The 20,193-nt window shown below is 49.2% G+C and overlaps 3 protein-coding genes across 6 annotated transcripts; 2 read left to right on the top strand and 1 right to left on the bottom strand.

Annotated features, from left to right (window-relative positions):
• Positions 1–472: 472 nt before the first annotated feature.
• spata18 (spermatogenesis associated 18) lies at positions 473–6,049 on the bottom strand. The gene is made up of 12 exons (XM_047037095.1): positions 5,864–6,049; positions 5,001–5,106; positions 4,792–4,907; positions 4,433–4,551; positions 4,198–4,293; positions 3,855–3,989; positions 3,426–3,657; positions 2,916–3,074; positions 2,592–2,767; positions 2,131–2,254; positions 1,879–1,944; positions 473–1,515 (listed from the first exon to the last, which is right to left on the bottom strand). Exons 1-12 carry the CDS (start codon positions 5,948–5,950, stop codon positions 1,459–1,461), a joined length of 1,473 nt encoding a protein of 490 aa, XP_046893051.1. The 5' UTR covers positions 5,951–6,049; the 3' UTR covers positions 473–1,458.
• Positions 6,050–6,805: 756 nt separating this feature from the next.
• On the top strand, positions 6,806–11,103 carry sgcb (sarcoglycan, beta (dystrophin-associated glycoprotein)). Its single transcript, XM_047037216.1, has 7 exons — positions 6,806–7,044; positions 7,861–7,950; positions 8,137–8,256; positions 8,563–8,748; positions 8,951–9,142; positions 9,353–9,484; positions 9,784–11,103. The coding sequence occupies exons 1-7, from the start codon at positions 7,030–7,032 to the stop codon at positions 9,982–9,984; spliced, it is 936 nt and encodes a 311-aa protein (XP_046893172.1). The 5' UTR covers positions 6,806–7,029; the 3' UTR covers positions 9,985–11,103.
• Positions 11,104–11,500: 397 nt separating this feature from the next.
• Positions 11,501–20,192, top strand: LOC124478625 (mucin-17). Of its 4 annotated transcripts, none has more exons than XM_047036956.1 (5): positions 11,501–12,549; positions 13,706–13,875; positions 14,651–14,993; positions 15,179–17,043; positions 17,797–20,192. In XM_047036956.1, the coding sequence occupies exons 1-5, from the start codon at positions 12,123–12,125 to the stop codon at positions 19,114–19,116; spliced, it is 4,125 nt and encodes a 1,374-aa protein (XP_046892912.1). In that variant the 5' UTR covers positions 11,501–12,122; the 3' UTR covers positions 19,117–20,192. The 4 variants fall into 4 exon arrangements, with proteins under 4 accessions (XP_046892912.1, XP_046892913.1, XP_046892914.1 ...); XM_047036957.1 differs by having other exon boundaries at positions 15,179–16,834; positions 18,323–20,192; XM_047036958.1 differs by lacking the exon at positions 17,797–20,192 and adding an exon at positions 17,452–17,477 and having other exon boundaries at positions 15,179–17,419.
• Position 20,193: the final 1 nt, after the last annotated feature.

Below are 20,193 nucleotides of genomic sequence, written 5' to 3' on the forward strand. Positions count from 1 at the left end.
AGGATGTCCGAAGACCTAAATACTCTGGCGGTAAAAATAACCTCAACTAGGTTCTTTAAGGACATAATCCCAGCATGAGTGGAATAGGAAGGAGCTTTCATGGTTGGCATATGAATTCATAACGCGTCCGCAGTCTCTGGCCAGCTGTGATTTCTAATTTTCCTGTCAGTCTTTGCTTCCAAGGCTGTACTGTAATTACCCTCTGGGATACCCTGGCAACAACACCAGCTTATTTTTATTTCCCTGCTCATGATGAAGCCATGGGTGTAATCAGTGTGCTGCTGGGGTGTGTGTGTATCGGGGGGTGGGGGGGAGGGGGGGGCTGCTTGAGTCATTCGAGTCTCGCTTTATTCAAAAGCAGTGAATTGATATTCTTTATTTGTAAAAACAAAACAAAAACAACATCTATAAAGGCACCATTTCCAGATAGGTATGTTTACATGGTAAGTGGAGTAGCACAGAGAGAATGAATCACCGAGTGGCTGTTCTATAACCTTCGCTAAAGTTAGCGTTCACATTGGAAACCGAGGCTAAAAGAAGCACTTTGCCAGCGGAGCCGAGCTGCCAAAAGGGGAAACATGAACACAACACTCCCCAAAACACTCATCATCCCCTGAGTGCTGGTTATTTACTCGTTTTGTGCGTATCATCACTGATGTCATTTCATACATTTTATAAAACACGTTCAATCATTCCCCATGACTGTTTGAGGTTGTGTGAAAGCACCAAAACACACAACAACAACAACACGCGAGAGAGACTGAATACTAGATTGTTCTCTGGGGTTTTGTCGTGAGAAAGTTGGAAAGTTCTGTGTGAACTTTAGCACCAGAGGGTTTTAGAAGAACGTCGACAAAACACACACACACCCTGGTGCCACCAGGATCAGAGGAGATAACACTAATGTATATATTGATTTAGAAGAAACATATGACTTTGTGATCTGCAGTCACATGCTCTGCCACTGAGCTATGCCCACATTAGAGAACATGAGGTCTACCAGGGGTTGGATTAAATACACAGCTAAATTAGGTCTTGATTCATTAAATGGATTTACCAGGGATTCAACTGGTCTACTAGGGGTTAGATTAGATAAACTCCACTCAAACTCAGACATACTAGGAAAGTGCTAATGTGCAGGTCTACCACTACTATGACATGGTGTCATTCACATTATTACCATGAATCTGAATACTGGGTAGTAAAATATCGTTGACCCTCATCATAGATGAGGGTCATTGTGAATAGTTAAGGATTACATCAAACACATCAACACAAATAGAATCTAGCCTACAGCACTCTGGGGATCCTTGATTAGCATACAGGAAACACAAATACCAATGAGAATCAAAGCCAGCGGGTTAAAGTTCAAAATGAGACTTTGATTGATAAGAAGTAATGTAGATGTACTGAGAGGTGTGTGGCCCTGGAGTCTGGGGTCTGGTCAGCTGCAGGGCCTCACAGGAGACTGGTGGTCAGACGGCCAGAGGAGAGACTCCTGTTGTGGCTAAAAACCTAGAGAGGAAGAGGGAGAGAGGGGGGGGACAGGAAGTGGGGAGGAGGACGTTAAGAGTCTGGAGCTGTGTTGCCATGGTTCAGTTTTGCTGTGGTTCAGTCGTGTGTGTACTCACCCTGGGTGCGGAGGAGGGAAGGCATGTTACACAGGGTCAGAAAGACAACACACTTAGTTCCACTGGCAGAGAGAGAGAGGGGGGGGACAGGGAGAGAGAGGGAGAGGGAGAGAGAGAGAGAGAGAGAGAGAGGGAGAGAGAGAGAGAGAGAGAGAGAGGGAGGGAGAGAAAGAGAGAGAGAGGGGGGGGGGGGGAGGAGAGAGAAAGAGGGAGGGAGAGAGAGAGAGAGGGTCAGGGAGAGACTCACCAGAGTACGGGTGGGACTACCAGAACGGGACCGCACTGGACTGGAGCTCCTGCTGCGACTCCTCCACTGTAACACACACAAACACACACACACATACATACACACACACACATACACACAGCTTACATCAGCCATCAATGTCATACATAGCCTCATTAACAATTGGATCAATTAACATAGAGTTGAATGTGTGTGTGCGTTCATGCATGCATGTGAGCGTGTGCGTGTGCGTGTGTGCGTGTGTGTGTGTACCAGGGCTCCTCTCCTGGTGACTGCCTCTCCCTTCACGAGCACAAAGTCTCCCTCCATCAGAGCAGGCCACACATGGTAGACCACCAGCGGAGCAGTGAACTCCGAGTCATAACTACGACGATACCTGGAGAGAGGGAGGGGGGAGGGGGGGGGAGATAGTGTGTATATGTGAGAGAGAGCGTGACACAGAAAGAGTGAGCGTGAGTGCGAAAGATAGCTTAGCTTAGAGTGACCTCTAGTGGCAGGTTAGCGTTAGACCTGGTCAAACTATGGATGAACGACAGACAACCAGCAAGCCTGTATCCAACACACAACTTCCTATCTATTTATAATTCAATGAGTCAAACCCATTTTCTTCTTTCATTTGAACAGCTGAATGTAACAACAAACTTGATCTATGAATTGATTGTGTCCGTGTGTGTGTCCGTGTGTGCGTGGTCAAGCCCAGGTGGCGGCCTGACCTGGTGTCGTTGTAGAGCTCTCCGTCGCTGGTGAAGGCCAGGTCCAGGGGAGGGTCCAGGGTCTGCATGGCGAACGCCACGCGGCACACCTCCCTGATGAAGCTGCTGATCAGGACCAAGTCCACCTCCCGCGGGAACGAGATCCGAGGGTTCACATTCATGGCGTCGATGACTTCCTGGAAACACGCACACACACACGCGCCGTCACACACGCCCAGGAGAGAACACACAGGTATGTGCGTCTCTGTGCATGTGACGGCGTGTATGTGTGAGTGTGTGTGTGTGTAACCACCTGTGTGTGTGTGTGTGAGGGAGCGGGCTTACGTTAACGCTGGCCTGTACGTCGTAAAGGTCCAGATTCCTGGTGATGTAGTCCAGTGCAGCCTCCTCCAGCGTCCCGGGCCCCAGGTGGGCGGGAGACAGGGTCTTCCTCACACGCAGGCGGAACTGCCGAAAGGCCAGCTTAGCAGCCTGGAATGACTCCTGACCATCACACACACACACGCACACATGCACACACACACCCACACACGCACACACACACATGCACACACACATCCACCCACACACGCACACACACACATGCACACACACATCCACCCACACACGCACACACATGCACACACACATCCACCCACACACACACGCACACATGCACACACACAGCGAGAACAGATCAGCTACAACATCAGGAAAAATACGCTATTTGTTCATACTGAGGTGGACACGAGGGGTGGTTGCTAGGGGCGGTTGCTACGGTAGGAGTGGTTGCTAGGGGCGGTTGCTACAGTGAGGGTGGTCGCCAGGAGGGCGGTTGCCGAGGGATTGTCATACCACGGTGGCGATGAACAGGATCCTCTGCACCATCTCCAGGTCGTCGTGGTAACGCCTCAGCATGCTCTGGGCCTCCAGGCGCTCCACAGCGTACAGGTCGCCGTAGCGAGACAACAGCCGGGCGTGGCGGGAGGAGAGGGTGAGGCGGGCCCGTGTGGGAGAGTCCCTCCTCATGGGGCTGGGGGAGCGGGAGCGCCTGGGGGGGGGGCTGGGGGAGCGGCTACGGATCAGTCTGAGGGGGAGAGGAGGGAGGGGGGTTGGAAGATGGGGTTGGGAGAGGGGAGGTGGTAGGTGAGACAGAGGTAGATGAGGGTAAAATAGAGGAGATGGGGTACTGTGTGCCAGTTTAGTTGTGGGTATGAGAGACTGTGGGTGCCTGTGCATGTGAGTGTGTGTCTGCACATGCATGTGTGCGTGTGTGTGTATCACCTCTCCTGCAGCATGCTTTTCTCAGCAGTGAGGAAAATGACCTCATCCCTCAGCATTCGAACCTGCTTCTCATAATCATCCAGAACATCCACCTTCCTCTTATACACTTGCAGCTGGTCCTGCGCTGCCCGCAGCCTGGGACACACACACACAGACACACACAGACCCACACACACAGACACACAGACACACACAGACACACACACACAGACACACACAGACACACACACACAGACACACACAGACACACACAGACACACACACAATCCCAGGAACATATGATGACCATCGGCACCTGGACTTGACTGTATTGGAATCTTCTAGAAGGTTGAAGGTTACTCACTCATCCTTCAGTTGCAGGATCTCATCCTCGGTGGCCAGCAGGGTGGTGGCGGACTTGTTCTTGGTGTCGTCCAGCACCATATGGGCGTCAGACAGTCTACAACGGGTAATAACAGTCACACAACAGGTTATGATGACACAGTCATCCAACTGGTTATAACAATCGCAACTGGTGACAGCTGTCATGCAACAGCAGGACTTCCTGAAGGACTAGCAGGACTTCCGGTAGGACTCACTCCTGCTTGACAGAGTCCAGCTGCAGCCGTGTGGAGCTCAGTTGAGCCTCCATCTTGTTCATGTCTTCATCATGGGAGGCTGAGAGCACTCTGATCTTCCTCTCCTTCTCCACCGATTCCTACACTCACACACACACACACACACGTAGCCGCACACACACGCCATGTTAACCTGGTATTTATTTATCTTGCAAAAGAGATGTATAGTATCAGTGAACCCCTCCTGGGTCAAAATAAATAAATAAAATAGATAAAAACCCAACAGATGTTTCCAGAATGGGTAGGGAAGAAAAAAAGGGTTGGGAGGAGAGGGCAGTCATTGGCTGAGCTCTGAGAGGCAGTGTCACTTGGTTACTCACCTGGATGAGGTTGAGGCTGGTGTCCGTGGTGACCGAGGGTGTTGCCATGGAGAAGCAGGTGCCCAGCCAGGGCAGCAGGCGTGATTTGAGTGTGTCGACTCCGCCATAGTGCCCACCTGGTGCACAGGAGGAAGCAGGGAAGGGTCAGAGGTTATAGATAACACTACCTTTTCTGGCAGTGAGGGTCAGAGTTCATAGGTCAACACTACCTTCTCTAGCAGTAAGATTGAGGATGTTGAAGAGCTGGCTCTGGATCTTGGCAGTCAGCTCCACCAGCTCACAGCACCTGTTCAGGTTCTGATCACAGGACACCACCTGAACAGGTGACACACAGGTCAGGCAGGTCAGACAGTTGACAGCCAAGTTAGACAGGTGACAAAGGGGTGAGAGACAGGTGACTGAGTTTAAGAAGGCTTTAAAGAAACATGGCCTAAATCTAGAACAGTCACAGTCTTTTCCAGTCAATCGATTGGCTCCTTCAGCCAGAAACAGTGTGTTTACTTCTACGTATTTAACCGCGTTCATTCATACATTTTTACTTTTAATCAAGAATCATTATTTTGCATTAATAAGTATCGGTGGAAGGCAATAGTCTTACAGTGAAACATGTCCATCTTTTAGCACGAGGGGGCGCAAGGAAGGGTTTAACTGTAACCATGACGACTGGCGTCCATAGCAACCAAACTTTGCCGGGAAATCATTGTGTTCTGATAAAAACGAGTAAATTCCATTACACTGTCGCATATTTTGTTACATTAATTTAAGATCAATTGTGACCTCGATAAAACCTGAAGTTCAAATTGCTTCTCTAGTTTACTCAAGTGCTGTGATGGCACTGGAAGTAGTGTATACTTTTTTAAGTAATTTAAGGTAAACATAAAATGTTTGGAATCAATTTAGGATTACGGTCAGATCCAATAAATTCACTGAAATCATCCTATTTTAGGGTTTATAGTAGTTCAGTAAAAACTGAAAACAAGCACGAATAGCGGAGTAGGACTAAAAAGCAGCCTACTCCTTAACAGTATTCAATGATCAGATTGAGGTCACACGTAAATAATGAATGACTTACATGATAGTCTTTGTACCAGGACTCAAGTTTGTCTTGCAGAACAATGAAGGAAGATGTGTTCACCAGCCTCCGGAGAGAGTCGGCCATGTCCTCTTGCTAATCCTGCAAGCCTTGAAACGCTGCTGGACACTCCGAGGGATTTAACCTCGTCTGCTACGAGAGCGCCCGTGACCGGCGCGCGCCCGTCCTTTACACCCAAGTTGTAAAAATTCTTCCACTTGACGTTGTTATCCTACCTTCACTACAGATGCCAAGCAGCACTGGAGTTGTAGCAACGCCTTTAGTACGATTGAGAGTGTTTATTCAAGTTTCTGACATTGTTCTCTGTGTAGACCTGTGTCTCCGGCCATGCATCGGTCCAAGAACTCTGACACAGAGGTCTGCGTTCGGACGGACGCAGGTGTCTGTGATGTAATGAAGCGGCCCATTGTAATGTCATACTGTCAAACGACACCGGGTCTCGAGCCAACAGCGGGCTATCCAAAAGGCAGTCCCGTGTCGTTAACATACCGGGTAGAGCAGCTCCGATGCTACACTAGTGCCATCTTAAACTGGTTGAACTTGTCCCAATTTTGTGTTTTTAATTTAAATACCAGGAGTCTCAGGCTCAAGTGCAGTCTCAAGCTCTGACCCTCTTGCAAAAGAGATTTCAAATCTCAATGAGCCTTTTGGTTAAATAAAGGTCAGATAAAAATACAATAATATCCTTTCTCATAATAAAGACGTGAGACGCATAAAGCAATCCAGTAGAAAGACGTCCCATAGAAGCCAGGAGAAAGTTGTACAGGCGTAATTGCTTGGCCCAAGTTCATTAGCCCCGCCCTTGAGTTATCTATGGAAAATCTGAATGGCCATCCATATGTGTGTTTTTCTATTTTGGAATCCTGACGAGGGCTCTCCCATTGGTCGCTGACACGGGGAGCAACCACCTCTCTCGCGCACGGGAACTACGCGTGTAAAAAGCGTACTTTGTAGAAAACTATTGAAAAAACACGAATTTGTTTTTTGTTTCATTTATAAGGAGTACGGTTACTATTCATAGTGTCTATAATACGCGCCCACTACAACGCGTACACGGTCGTATATTATATGGGCTCACTCACACCCGTCCCCTCCTCCGCTATTTCTGACGCCCGCGCTGTCAAACGCGCTGAGGGAGGGACAACATGGCGTCGGAGCAGGTCTGTTTCCAATTCTAAATGTTATTTTGTCTTCTGTACTCTATTTTCGTTTATCTGTGGTATACATTCTAAGTGTATTTCTTCTCAGTATGAATTCGAAATACTAAACAATGGGAGTTTTATCGTTTACCTTCAGACAAATACGCCCACTGGCCCTCGCTATGTTTACAGCCTGCCTTGCTACGAAAAACGTTACAAACGTTCCTCCTTCCCGTAACCAATTATACTATCAAATACCGACACATGTCTGACGATAAGCTGTGGTGAATTTAAGTAAAGAGTACATAAATTGCGTTTGTGACTGAATGAGCAGGCCTCTAGTTTATTTTTAGTCGCGCCCAGAGACTGACAGGCGCTTGGGCATTTAACTGGTGTGCATTCCTCTGGCGCGCGCGTCTGTTTCCAACTGGCGGCGCTAGTCAATAAAAGAGGAAAATACGACCGTTACAATGTAACAACTAGCTAATCACCTTATTGATGCCTATACAAACCAAATAAGTGTGAATAAGTATATATGCGCAATTTGCTGTATTAGTTTGCACTGTGTAAATACAGGACGTTCCCTGACAGACCACTGAAGTAGCCTAGCCTACTGATAGAACTAGCTAGTCTATGCACTAATGATCTTAGATTTTCTACTGTTATTTTTACATGCACGATTTGTATGTCAGGTCTGGATAAAGGTGCCTGCTAAAGGAATACAATATAAATATAACACATGGACCACAGGATTCATCAATGGTGTTACCAGAGGACTGGCCGTAGGCCCTGGATGCTGCATAAAAGTTTTAAATGAATAAAATGTATGCCTTTCAGGAGAGTTCAAACGGGCCGGTGAAGAAGACAATGAGAGAGAAGGCCATCGAGCGACGCACCACCAACAAGGAACACAACAGCAACTTCAAGGTGTTTATGCTGACCCTGTACTCCTCAGCCCTCTAGCTGACCCTGTACTCCTCCTGTACTTTTCCTTGTCTTTTCACAGGGTCTTATGTTGGTTTAGGTGCAGTTCTGTGGACGCATGTCAAGCCTTCTGTGACCTTTCTAGTAAAGAGAACTATACCAATAAAGTTTGATCTGGTTTGATTGAAGGCGGGCTATGTTCCGATTGAGGAGGAGCGGCTGCACAAGACGGGGCTGCGAGGCCGCAAGGGCAACATGGCCGTCTGCATCATAATCCTGCTCTTCCTCCTGGCTCTCATCAACCTCATTGTAAGTGAAGCAGGACGTCCTGTTAGCTCCTGGTCAGCCAGTACCGGCCCAGTAGCTTTATTTTATATTTGTTTATTTTATATTTGGTAAATATTGTACATTGTTTACATTTATATCTTGCATTCTCTCTAAGTCTACTAATGCCCACTGTTACAGAAGCCTGAAACTAAAGCCATTTATTAGCCATAAATCTCTTTTTTTTCCTGAGCAAATGACAATAAAATAACTAACAAAAACTCAGCAGTAACAACAAGCAGAGGTACCGTGTCCAAATCCCAAACCTTCTCTATGGACGTGCTTGTGCAGATCACGCTGGTGATCTGGACAGTGATCCGCATCGGGCCGAACGGGTGTGACAGCATGGAGTTCCACGGCAGCGGGCTGCTGCGGTTCAAGCAGAAGGCTGACATGGGCGTGGTGTTGCCGCTGCACCGGAGCACCGTGGGGGGGCGCAAGGACCAGGACCTGCTCATCACCGGCAACAACAACCCGGTGAGACCCAACACACACACACATATACACGCACAGACACAAGCACACAAAAACACATATATCTACATAGCTACTATTTTATTGCATGCTCTTACTCATCTCTCTCTTATTAGCAGATACATCCATCACAGCATAAGTCTGACTTGAGTATGAGTATGACACGTACTCACATGAGTATGTGTGTGTTTGTGTGTGTGTCCAGGTGGTCTTTCAGCAGGGCTCCACCAAGCTGAGTGTGGAGAAGGAGAAGACCTCCATCAGCAGTGACGCGGGCATCTCCTTCACCGACCCCCGCACCCAGAACACCTACTTCAGCACGGACTTTGACAACCACGAGTTCCACCTGCCCAAAGGGGTCAAGGTGCTCAGTGTGAAGAAGGCCTCAACAGAGAGGGTGGGTGTCAGGGGTCAGGGGTCAGATCCATCCCTACTCTGTAATACTGAGTCAATAGAAGCATATAATCATACTGTATGTCACTTTGGATAAAATCATTTGCTTAATGAACACATTAGTATACAAAATGAACACGTTATTATACAAATGAACACATTATTATACAAAATAAAAACATTTTTATTGTATAAAAAAACCCCGCTGTTCCAGATCACCAGCAATGCGTCGTCAGACCTGACCATCAGAGGGGACAGCCGGGCCATCATCAGAGGAAACGAGGGGGTCTACATCATGGGCAAGACTGTGGAGTTCAGGATGGGGGGAGACATCGAGCTCAGAGCTGTGAGTAACACACACACACACACATTCTCCCCCATTCACGGACACACACACACCCTCTCTCCCATTCACACACACATACAATCTCTCCCCCATTCACACACACTCTCACATTCACACATTCACACATTCTCACACACTAGATGCATACATACACACACACAAACACTCCCCCCCATTCTCACACACAATTAGAGATACATACATACACACACTCTCACTCACACTCTCACACACCGCTCCCCCTCCACACACTCACCCTCTCGGACCCTCCCCCCCCCCCCCCCCCCCCCTCCCTGCAGGAGAACAGCATCACTCTGAACGGCTCGGTCATGGTGAGTCCGTCCCGCATGCCCGAGGTGGCGGGGAACGGGTACTTTGACGAGACGCTGGAGAGGTACAAGCTGTGCATGTGTGCCGACGGCACACTGTTCCGCGTGCGTGTCAAGTACCCCAACATGGGCTGCCAGACATCTGACAACCCCTGTGGGACCGCCCACTGACCCCCCCTGGAGAGGATATCCTGTCCCGTCAGCCAATCACAAGGCTGGGTTGCCCGGATGCAGTATTACCACAGCCTCAAGTAACCCCTCCCCCTCTGATGGTGCCATCTTTGTTTGTCTGGCTGACTATGTTGCTTGTTTATGTACGCGGTTGTGTTTGTGTCGTCTGCTTGGCCAAGGATATGTGTTTCTGAGTTGTTGTGTTTACCCAAGCACAAAGAGAGGATACTTAAATCCAATTTTAATGTGTTAAATGAGTGCTTAATGCATTTTTATTATATTAATTGTCCTTCAGAATTGGAAATGTACAAAAATATATAGATTTTGTGCATTCAAATTCTTGGTGACATCTTTCATATATGTACGTATGTTTGTGCTTATACTTTGTAAGTTTACTTTAAGTATAATATCTTTTTGCTTGGGTACTCATTCTGTGTGGACAGCAGAAACAGGACCTTGGTACTGGACAGTGTGGCTCAATTTCATTTGAGATTTGATTAATTTAGCAGACGCTTTTATCCAAAGCAACATACCAGAGTCGATGGACGGTCTGTATTGACCAGGCACGATGCAAAGTAACCTTGTAAGCTACCAGTAATGAACATACCTTGTCGGCCTGTCTGGTTTCATGACACACCTGGTCGCTGCTCTGTCTGCCTGGTCTAAAGGGGTTAGCTGGCTGCTGTATGAGAGGGCATCATGTAGCTGAGGAATCCTTTATTTATTGATCACGGTTTGTTACTGAAACGCACTTACAGTTAGGAGTTTAAAATGTTTGCTTTCGAAATGTGCTGGTCTTTTACCATGTTATAGAAAATATTGTTACATCATGATTGATATCGTTATTAACAGATATCGTTATTGTAGGTGTTGAAGCCGCCCAGTATTCGCCTCCTCCTTAAAACCAGTAATACTGAGAGGTAATACTTGAGAGGTATTCAGTGCGATATAAATATGAAACGGTGTGGCAGAAGTTTGATCTTTGTGGACTTTTTTTGTTTTAAAACACTTTGAAATGTTTCTGAGGTTGTGTTTAGGACAATGTGCAGGTAGTTCTATGCTACAGAAACTGGATACTTGGATGTTGGAATTCATTTTCTTATAAAATCACAACCACAACCTTTTGGTAACTTTAATTTCCCATGTTTGTTTTAATAAAGGAATACAGTATGCTGTTTGAATAACAGTGCTCTGATGTAGTACTGTATTATCCCTTCATAAACCCTTCATCAATGCATCACACACACACACGGAAGCATTCTGGAATGTACTTCACCATGTGGGGAACTTCCAAAAATGTCTAATCAGATGTTCGATTAGCCAATCATGCATCCATTTACAGGTGGTTAAACGGGAGATTATAACTCGGAATCCAGAATCCTGGTGAGATATTAACCGATTAAACATTAAATGATTGAGTGGAATCTCCGTGTTTGTGGGTGTCAACATGGCTGTGAGACTTTGATCCCGGTGTGGGCGGGGATGTGGGGGGGGATGTGGGGGGGACCGGGCTGGGTGACAGTCACAAGCTACCTGTGGACGGACACAGTCTGGATACTTAACGGTGAGTTCAATACTCGTCCCATCTTCTGTATTTCTACTGTTTCTAAGACGACATGACTAAACCGTGCTCTGATTATTACCGAGAGAGTTACATTTGATTCAATTTATGTTGAAAACGGATGAGATACTGGATTGGTTTGAAAAAAAACTAAATTGTAGTTTCAGTTATGGTTTGTGATGAGCCTCAAAATAGAGGAAATTCGACCACCACAATCCTAATTCCATCGATAGCCAACCATGTGTTTTATGATGCATGATGTAGTACAGTTGACCAATATGGCTACAGTGCTGTAACAGGTGCAATAGCTGTGGAACAGCTCAAATGAACTCAATTTGTGCATCGGTAGACTTTATGTACACCATAAACTGTAATACATACTCTAAAATCATGCACTTTGATATGTAGTTTAAAATCATGTGCTTTTTAAATGTACTTTAAAACCATGTGGTCTCATACCATATACTTTAAAACCTTGTACTCTAATGTGTACTCTGATTGTGTACTCTAATATCATATGCTGTAACACCATGTACTCTGACAGGGTGAATACTAACCTGCAATCTGCCACTGGTTCATGCTGGCCGTTTATGGGCAGGCAGAGATGGGGATCTCAGTGTGGCTGGTGTTAGCTGTAATACTGCTCTGCTCAGGGGTCCAGAGCCGCCCCCCTGCCTGCCCCAGCCCCTGCCTCTGTACTCCGGGCCCCACCCTCAACTGCTCCACGGCCGGCCTCTCCCTGGCGCCGCCTCTCCTACCAGCCTCTCTCTCCTCCCTGGACCTGTCCTATAACCTCTTGACCTCCCTCAGACAGCGCTGGGCTCAGCCCTCACTCCGGAGGCTCTGGCTGGGACACAACAACCTCACACACCTCTCGCTGTGTGTAGGGGGCCCCCGTCCCCCTCATCGTGGCCCCCCAGGGGGCAGGGGGGGGTGTGAGTCCTGGGCCCCCGCCCTGGAGATGCTCTCTGCCGAGAGAAACCTGCTGGAAGGACTCCCCAGGGGTGAGTCACACACACACACACACACGCACACACACACACTTAAACACACTCTTACACACACTCTCTCACAAAGTACACACTTTCTCTCGCACACACACACAATAACATACCCTCTCTCACAAACGTACACACTTTAACTCACACACACACACACACACACACAGTCTTCGATATCTTCAGTAACTTGGTGTTGTGCAGAGTTGCCACAGGTCAGCTTGCTTGGGCCCTGGTCCTGTCTCTGTTCCTATGTGTTGTGTGGGTGATGATCATGTATTAACAATCAGGTGGCTCCAGATAACAGCAGCACACCTGTAAACACACCCATCCTGCAAAATGAGGACTTTGCTCCACTCAGAAATTATTAAACTTCGGTGGTCACACAACTAGGAACTTTTTAACAAATGATTGTATGAACTTCAGCCAACCCACAGGAATTCCAATGGTCCATAACTGGTTGTAGCTGAGTAATGATTAGTATAGTATAGTTTGTATACAGTTGGGGGGGGTTAGTTAGGGCAGACTATGGGTTAGTTTGTATACAGTTTGTGGAGTTAGTTAGGATAGAGTGGGGGTTAGTTTGTATACAGTTTGGGGAGTTAGTTAGGATATACTGGATGTTGGATAGCAGTGCATATAGAAAGGATCCCAGGGATCTGTAGTGTACAGTTGTACAGTATTTCGTTGGACAGAGTTAATAATTTGTCCAGCCGCAAAATAACCACATCTCAGATGAGAAAAGAACAGGCTGTGTTTACAGTCATGTCATCCCAACAACCCAGAGCGACCCTGGCTGCAGAAGTAGCCATAGAGACCATTGTCGTGGGACTGCGAGGATGTAGTTTGGCGTTACCATGGCCACGCGGACAGGGACATGAAAGGACAGGTTTCCTAATGCAACTTCTTATCAGGCAGGAATGTCCCCCTCCCCCGCAGTGCAAAGGTGATCTTACTCACATACCTCGAATGACTGGCGATTACCTCAGATTCCTCTGGGGTTTTACATTCACGCCACAGAGGAGACTCTGCCATGTTACTGGTGTTGTGTCGTGTCGTGTGTGTGCTGTTGCGTTGTGTGTGTTGTGAATGATGTGTTGTGAGTTGTGTGTGAATGTCATTTAGGGTGTGTGTGTATGACGTGTTGTCTTGTGTGCTCCAGGTCTGAAGGGCCTCAGGGGTCTGCAGGTGCTGCATCTCCCCAACAACAGGATCTCTTCCGTGGGAGAAGAGGACCTGGGACACCTGCCCCATCTGAGAGAGCTGCTCCTGCAGAACAACCTCATCTCCAGCCTCCACCCCCAGGCCCTCCGACACCTGCCCCAGCTCAGGGTAACACTCACCCCCACAACCTTACCTGCCTTCCTGCCCGAGCCCAGGGTAACATTCCCCCCCTCATGACCCAGCCCAGGGTAACACACCCCCCCACCTCTCCAACCCAGGGTAACATTCCCCCCCACATGACCCAGCCCAGGGTAACACCCCCCCCCCCCCCCACCTCTCCAACCCAGGGTAACATTCCCACCAACATGACCCAGCCCAGGGTAACATTCACACCAACATGACCCAGCCCAGGGTAACTTTCACCCCAACATGACCCAGTCCAGGGTAACATTCACCCCAACATGACCCACCCCAGGGTAACACACACCCCCACCTCTCCAGCCCAGGGTAACATTCACACCAACATAACCCAGTCCAGGGTAACATTCACCCCAACATGACCCACCCCAGGGTAACACACACCCCCACATGACCCAGTCCAGGGTAACACTCACCAATTGGCCAGGGCCAGTCTGCTGGTATCATCTCGATAAGTCCCGTGGTAACTGTGTTACATTTACATTTGATTTGTTTAGCAGTTTTTAGTTACTGTATTGATATAGCCACATCAAGCAAAAATCAAGGATCTTCGCTGTACTTCTTACATGCACTACTTAAATGTATGTATCTGGTAACTACACTAGCTCTGTATTTGCCAGGGACAGTGCAGAGCATATATCAGCTATCAGGCACAATGCAACAACAACAATATCTCAACTCCAGTCCAACAATAACATCTGTCAGATGACTTCAGGAGATGACCTTTGACCCATCCCACTCCCAGGTGCTGGACCTGAGTTTCAACCTGCTGACAACACTCTCCCCCACGACTCACCTGTGGCTGGGTGCCCTTGGGGGCGGGGCTAGTCTGCGAGGGAACAAGTGGAGGTGTAACTGCGCCCTGCGCAGCTTGCAGAGGAGGATGACCCATGACCGGGACCTCGGCCGACGTAACTGGGGGGGGGTAGTGTGCACGTGGCCCCCCTCCCTCTCAGGCAGAGAGCTGCTGCAGCTGGAGGAGGCAGAGCTATCCTGCTCTAGGGGAGGGGCCAGTGAAGGGCGGCACCAGGAAGTGAAGGTGGAGGAGGGGACGGAGCTTCTGCTGCCCTGTGACTCATCACAACAAGGTGACTCCAACCAAGTCTCATGTATTTCTTGGTCGAAATTCAGGCAAAGGCTCAATAAATACACAAATGATCATATTTGATGTAAGCTTTTACCATTACAATTTCTTTTAAATAGTAAACCACAACAGAGATGATCATGACACCAGGTGACAACAAGGCCCAGTTTTAAATGTCTCCTGTTCCAGGTTCACAATGGCAGACTCCAAGGGGTGTGGTCTCTGGGGGCGTGTCCGGGCTGCTGATCCATGACATCACAGCGCAGGATTCCGGGTTGTACGTGTGTGTGTCCGGACCAGAGGGAGCGCTGTCCGTGTACGACGTCCAGGTCCACTTAACAAGAGAGCCCGGTCCAAGAGCAAGGACCAGAAGCTCCAGGAGCTTGAACAGGGCAGGGCAGGAGCTGAGCCCACAGTCGGGCGGCCCTCAGGGGGGAGTAAAGTCCCTAGAGTCCCCCACCAAGTCAGACCTGACGCTGGCCATCTGCCTCTCCGTCTTCATCACCTTCCTCGTGGCTTTTATTCTCGGCGTCCTTGCCAGGCCTCTGCTGGACAAGCTCTGCAGGAGGCTCCGCCCCAAACGAAGCCCCCCCTCCTCCCCAGCCGTTGACGCCCGCCGTCCCTACGACAACGGGGCATACTCGGACGAGGAAGAGGAGCAGGAGGGAGGACTCGAGAGGAGAGTAACGTTCACCCGCCCCGCTGGCGGCCAGAGCGACCCCGGCACTGTGCAGTACTACGATACGTTGGCTGGCAGCGAACAGAACGACCAGGTGTATGACACAGTTAAGGAGGAGGCGATCTACTCTAACACTCTGCAGTGGGAAGCCTCTCCAGGGACCCCGGAAGGAGGGAGACCCAGGGGACGTAATAACTCCGAGAGGGAGTCTGACGGCAGAGACGGAGAGCAGCCACCAAGAGGTCACACCATGGAGTTTGAGCCCATCCCTGATCTTGACCCAGGGGTGGAGAGGAGGCGCCTGTCTGAGTCCTCATCACACTCCTCCCACTCCTCACACAGTTCAGACGTACCAGGACGAAGAGGACAGGTCACCCAGAACAACCCCTGGGAGCCCTCGTCCCCACCTCAGACGGATATCCCCCTCCAGCAGAGGGCGGCGTCGCCTGTCGTCACCCAGGCCCCCACCCTTCCCTCCCCTGTAGCAGGGAGCGAGGTCCCCGGGTTCTCCTCTGAGCCTTTCGCCGACTGGAAGCCCAAGATGGCTATCGGGGAGGACCCAGAGGAGTACAACGACAGTGGGGAGAGTTTCGAATTTTCGGATTCCTTCCGAGGGGCTTCGGGCCGGTTCACCGATTTAGGATTTCCCGGCCGGGGGTCTGTGAGGGAACACTCCGACAGCTCGGTCTGCAGCGAGAGCGAAACCACGGAGTACACCGTCAACGTGGAGAGAGAGGAAGTGGAGGTGAAAGACGAGGCGGTGAAGGATGCACAGCTGGCACATGGCACTTTGCCACAACCTGACCTCCATCCCAGACCCGGCGCTGATCAGGAGCGCTTCCGTGACAAGGAGGTGGAGTCGTCCGGCTCCTCCCAGTCCAGCAACAGTGATGGCGAGGACACCCAGTACACGGTGAACCGAGAGGAGGATGAAGATGAAGAAGAGGAGGTTAACCCAGTGCCACACCCAGACCCAGTGGCAAGGTGGGCTGGTCTGGGTCTTAAAGGACGGCTGGATATCAAGGTATCTCAGGAGAACACACTTGACACCCCCAAAACACCTCCAACTGCCTCTTCATCCAGCGACAGTGAGGAAGAAACAAGTGAACAGATAAACAGACAAACTAAAATTCCAGACAATCGTGACTCATCTTTCAGTGTTGGAGGTGTTCCAGTATCCTTCGCTCCTAGGAGAGCTCTCAACATCCACTTGGACAACTCAACCAGCAGCAGAGATGAGCAAGCATGGAGGTCAACCAGCACCAAACACCAGGAACAGGAAATCAAACCTGCTTCTCCACCTGAGACCCCCAGAACACCTCCACCTGCCTCATCCTCCAGCGACAGTGAAGACGAGACCAGAGAACAAACTAAGGTTCCAGTTAATCGTGACTCATCTTTCAGTGTTGGAGGTGTTCCAGTATCCTTCGCACCTAGGAGAGCTCTCAACATCCACTTGGACAACTCATCTCAGTCAAGCACAGATCAGTCCGCATGGAAGTCTTCCAGCACTAAATACCAAGACGACCAAATCAGGGCTGCTTCTCCATTGTCATTTGACAAAACTGTACCCTCTTTATCCAGCGAAACTGAGGATGAGACCATAGAACAGACTAAGGTTTCAGACAATCATGACTCATCTTTCAGTGTTGGAGGTGTTCCAGTATCCTTCGCTCCTAGGAGAGCTCTCAACATCCACTTGGACAGCTCATCTCAGCTCAACGCAGATCAGAATGCATGGAGGTCCACAAGCACCAAATACCAGGAGCAGGAAATCAAACCTGCTCCTCCACCTGAGATCCCCAGAACACCTCCACCTGCCTCTTCCTCCAGCGACAGTGAAGATGAGACCAGAGAACCAACTACAGGTTGTGACTCACCTTTCAGTGTTGGAGGTGTGAAAGTATCTTTTGCTCCTAGGAGAGCTCTCAACGTTCACTTGGACAACTCAGCTCAGCTCAGCACAGATCAGAACACATGGAGATCCAACAGTACTAAATACCAAGTAGAAGATAGTTCTTCCCAGATCTGGGGACGACTGGACACCAAACCACCCCATGAATCTCCACCTGCCTCATCCAGTGACAGTGAAGAAGAAACTAGTGAACACATAAACAGACAAACAAAGGTTCCAGTTAATCGTGACTCATCTTTCAGTGTTGGAGGTGTTCCAGTATCCTTCGCTCCTAGGAGAGCTCTCAACATCCACTTGGACAACTCATCTCAGTTAAGCACAGATCAGAACACATGGAGGTCCACCAGCACTAAATACCAAGACCACCAAATCAGGACTGCTTCTCCATTGTCATTTGACAAAACTGTACCCTCTTCATCCAGCGAAAGTGAGGATGAGACTATAGAACAGACTAAGGTTTCAGACAATCATGACTCATCTTTCAGTGTTGGAGGTGTTCCAGTATCCTTCGCTCCTAGGAGAGCTCTCAATATCCACTTGGATAACTCATCTAGCAACAAAGATGAATACGCATGGAGGTCCACAAGTACTAAATACCAGGAACAGGAAATCAAACCTGCTCCTCCACCTGAGATCCCCAGAACACCTCCACCTGCCTCTTCCTCCAGCGACAGTGAAGATGAGACCAGAGAACAAACTAAGGTTCCAGACAATCGTGACTCATCTTTCAGTGTCGGAGGTGTTCCAGTATCCTTCGCTCCTAGGAGAGCTCTCAACATCCACTTGGACAACTCATCTAATCTCAGGACAGATGAAATTGGATGGAGACCCACAAGCACCAGATACCAGGAAGAGGATACCAAATTGTCTTCTCCACCTGCGATCCCCAGAACACCTCCACCTGCCTCATCCTCCAGCGACAGCGAGGACGAAACTAGCGAACAGATTAACAGACAAACCAAGTACGATGAGGACTCACCTTTCAGTGTTGGAGGTGTGAAAGTGTCCTTTGCTCCTAAGAGAGCCTTCAACATCCACTTGGACAGTTCAACTCAGCTGAGCACAGAAGAAAAAGCATGTAGACCCACAAGCACCAAATACCAGGGAGAAGAAAGAAGTTCTTCCCAGACCTGGAGACGTTTGGACATTCAGGTACCCAGGAATCTCCACCTGAGACCCCCAGAACACCTCCACCTGCCTCCTCCTCCAGCGACAGTGAGGATGAGACCAGAGAACAAACTAAGGTTTCAGACAATCATGACTCATCTTTCAGTGTTGGAGGTGCTCCAGTATCCTTCGCTCCTAGGAGAGCTCTCAACATCCACTTGGACAACTCATCTCAGCTCACAGATGAGAACACATGGAGACCCACAAGCACCAAATACCGTGAGGAAGACATCCAACCTGCTTCTCGTTTGTCATCGTACAAGAATTCCACCTCTTCCTCCAGCTTTGCTTACGAAACGAGGTCTGAAGAATCTCCTCTCAGTGTTGGCAGTGTGGCTGTGTTTCTGGCCCCCAGGAGAGCTCTGAACATCCACGTAGACAGCTCATCCAGCAGCACTGACGATCCTGGATGGATGGCCAGTCCAGAGGACAGGGTTGGCAGGGAAAGGCTGTCTGGTACTGAGACACAGCGATGGGAGACGGAGAAGACCAGCTCGCTTAGGACCACTTTTCAGGACCCCCCTCCCTCCCTACAGACTACTTCCACCTCCGGACTTGAGCCGAGGACCAATATGTCCGGGACTGGTCTCCGAATGCCCCGACTCCGGAGGCGTCTAGTTGTTGACATCCAAGCCCCTCAGGAGGCTGCTCCTGGGACAGTGCCCCCCGGAGGCGAGGAGGGGGATGACGGGCAGGACTGGAGGAGTTCGGGCCAGCAGGGGGGAGAGGTGGCTGGGCTAAGCCCTCTGGGTTCACCTTCCTGGGGGGCTGGAGGAGGGACGGGCTCCCTGGGGCTGTTGGGTTACGCCACGCCCTACCATTCCGCACGCCCCTACCATAGTGTTACCTTGGAGACCGTGACTCCCACCAGTCCTAGGGGAGACCAACAGCAGACAGACGTCTGACGGGGGGCGGGTTGGGTTCCGACATGGGGGGGTCAGCAGGTCTGTCAAATCTCCCCCCTCCAGCTGGAACCCAGACAGGGCAGGCAGGTCTAGAGCCCTCCCACTCTGTGTATCAGTGTCACTTTATTATGTAACATCAATACACTCTCCTCATTGAGAAAATTAATTTCGGTATTGATGGACGGACATGGAGATATTTAGATTTTAATATTATTACAATCCCAGAATGCTACTCTCCTTACTCTGTAAACTATCAACAGTGTTTTTTATAACCCAATTATATATTTTGCAAACAGTACTAAATTACGTCTGAGAGATTATAAAATGTTAGTCATACTCATGCATTCCAGAACCTTCTCTAATCACCATGTATATTTGTATGGATACAGTATGTTGTCAAGATACACAAACCAATACAAGACAGTATTTGTCACACAGCACTGCCTTACTAATGTGATCACGTCTATGACTTGATAAATTATTAACATAAACAATATCCACAGTGTTGGTGTAGTTTATGTCCAAGTTGCATCATGGG

This window comes from Hypomesus transpacificus, chromosome 16, assembly GCF_021917145.1.
Source record: "Hypomesus transpacificus isolate Combined female chromosome 16, fHypTra1, whole genome shotgun sequence".
Classification (NCBI taxonomy): Eukaryota; Metazoa; Chordata; class Actinopteri; order Osmeriformes; family Osmeridae; genus Hypomesus; species Hypomesus transpacificus.

Excerpts from the sequence above, each read along its gene's own strand:
- spata18 (XM_047037095.1), bottom strand. The coding sequence starts at position 5,950 with ATGGCCGACTCTCTCCGGAGGCTGGTGAACACATCTTCCTTCATTGTT. Across the intron at positions 3,990-4,197 it reads ATCCTGCAACTGAAGGATGA|GCTGCGGGCAGCGCAGGACC; the intron begins GTGAGTAACCTT and ends TGTGTGTCCCAG. Across the intron at positions 1,516-1,878 it reads GTAGTCCCACCCGTACTCTG|GTTTTTAGCCACAACAGGAG; the intron begins GTGAGTCTCTCC and ends CTTCCTCTCTAG.
- sgcb (XM_047037216.1), top strand. Across the intron at positions 7,951-8,136 it reads AACACAACAGCAACTTCAAG|GCGGGCTATGTTCCGATTGA; the intron begins GTGTTTATGCTG and ends GTTTGATTGAAG. Across the intron at positions 9,485-9,783 it reads GAGACATCGAGCTCAGAGCT|GAGAACAGCATCACTCTGAA; the intron begins GTGAGTAACACA and ends CCCTCCCTGCAG.
- LOC124478625 (XM_047036954.1), top strand. The coding sequence starts at position 12,123 with ATGCTGGCCGTTTATGGGCAGGCAGAGATGGGGATCTCAGTGTGGCTG. Across the intron at positions 12,550-13,705 it reads GCTGGAAGGACTCCCCAGGG|GTCTGAAGGGCCTCAGGGGT; the intron begins GTGAGTCACACA and ends TGTGTGCTCCAG. Across the intron at positions 14,994-15,178 it reads CTGTGACTCATCACAACAAG|GTTCACAATGGCAGACTCCA; the intron begins GTGACTCCAACC and ends CTCCTGTTCCAG.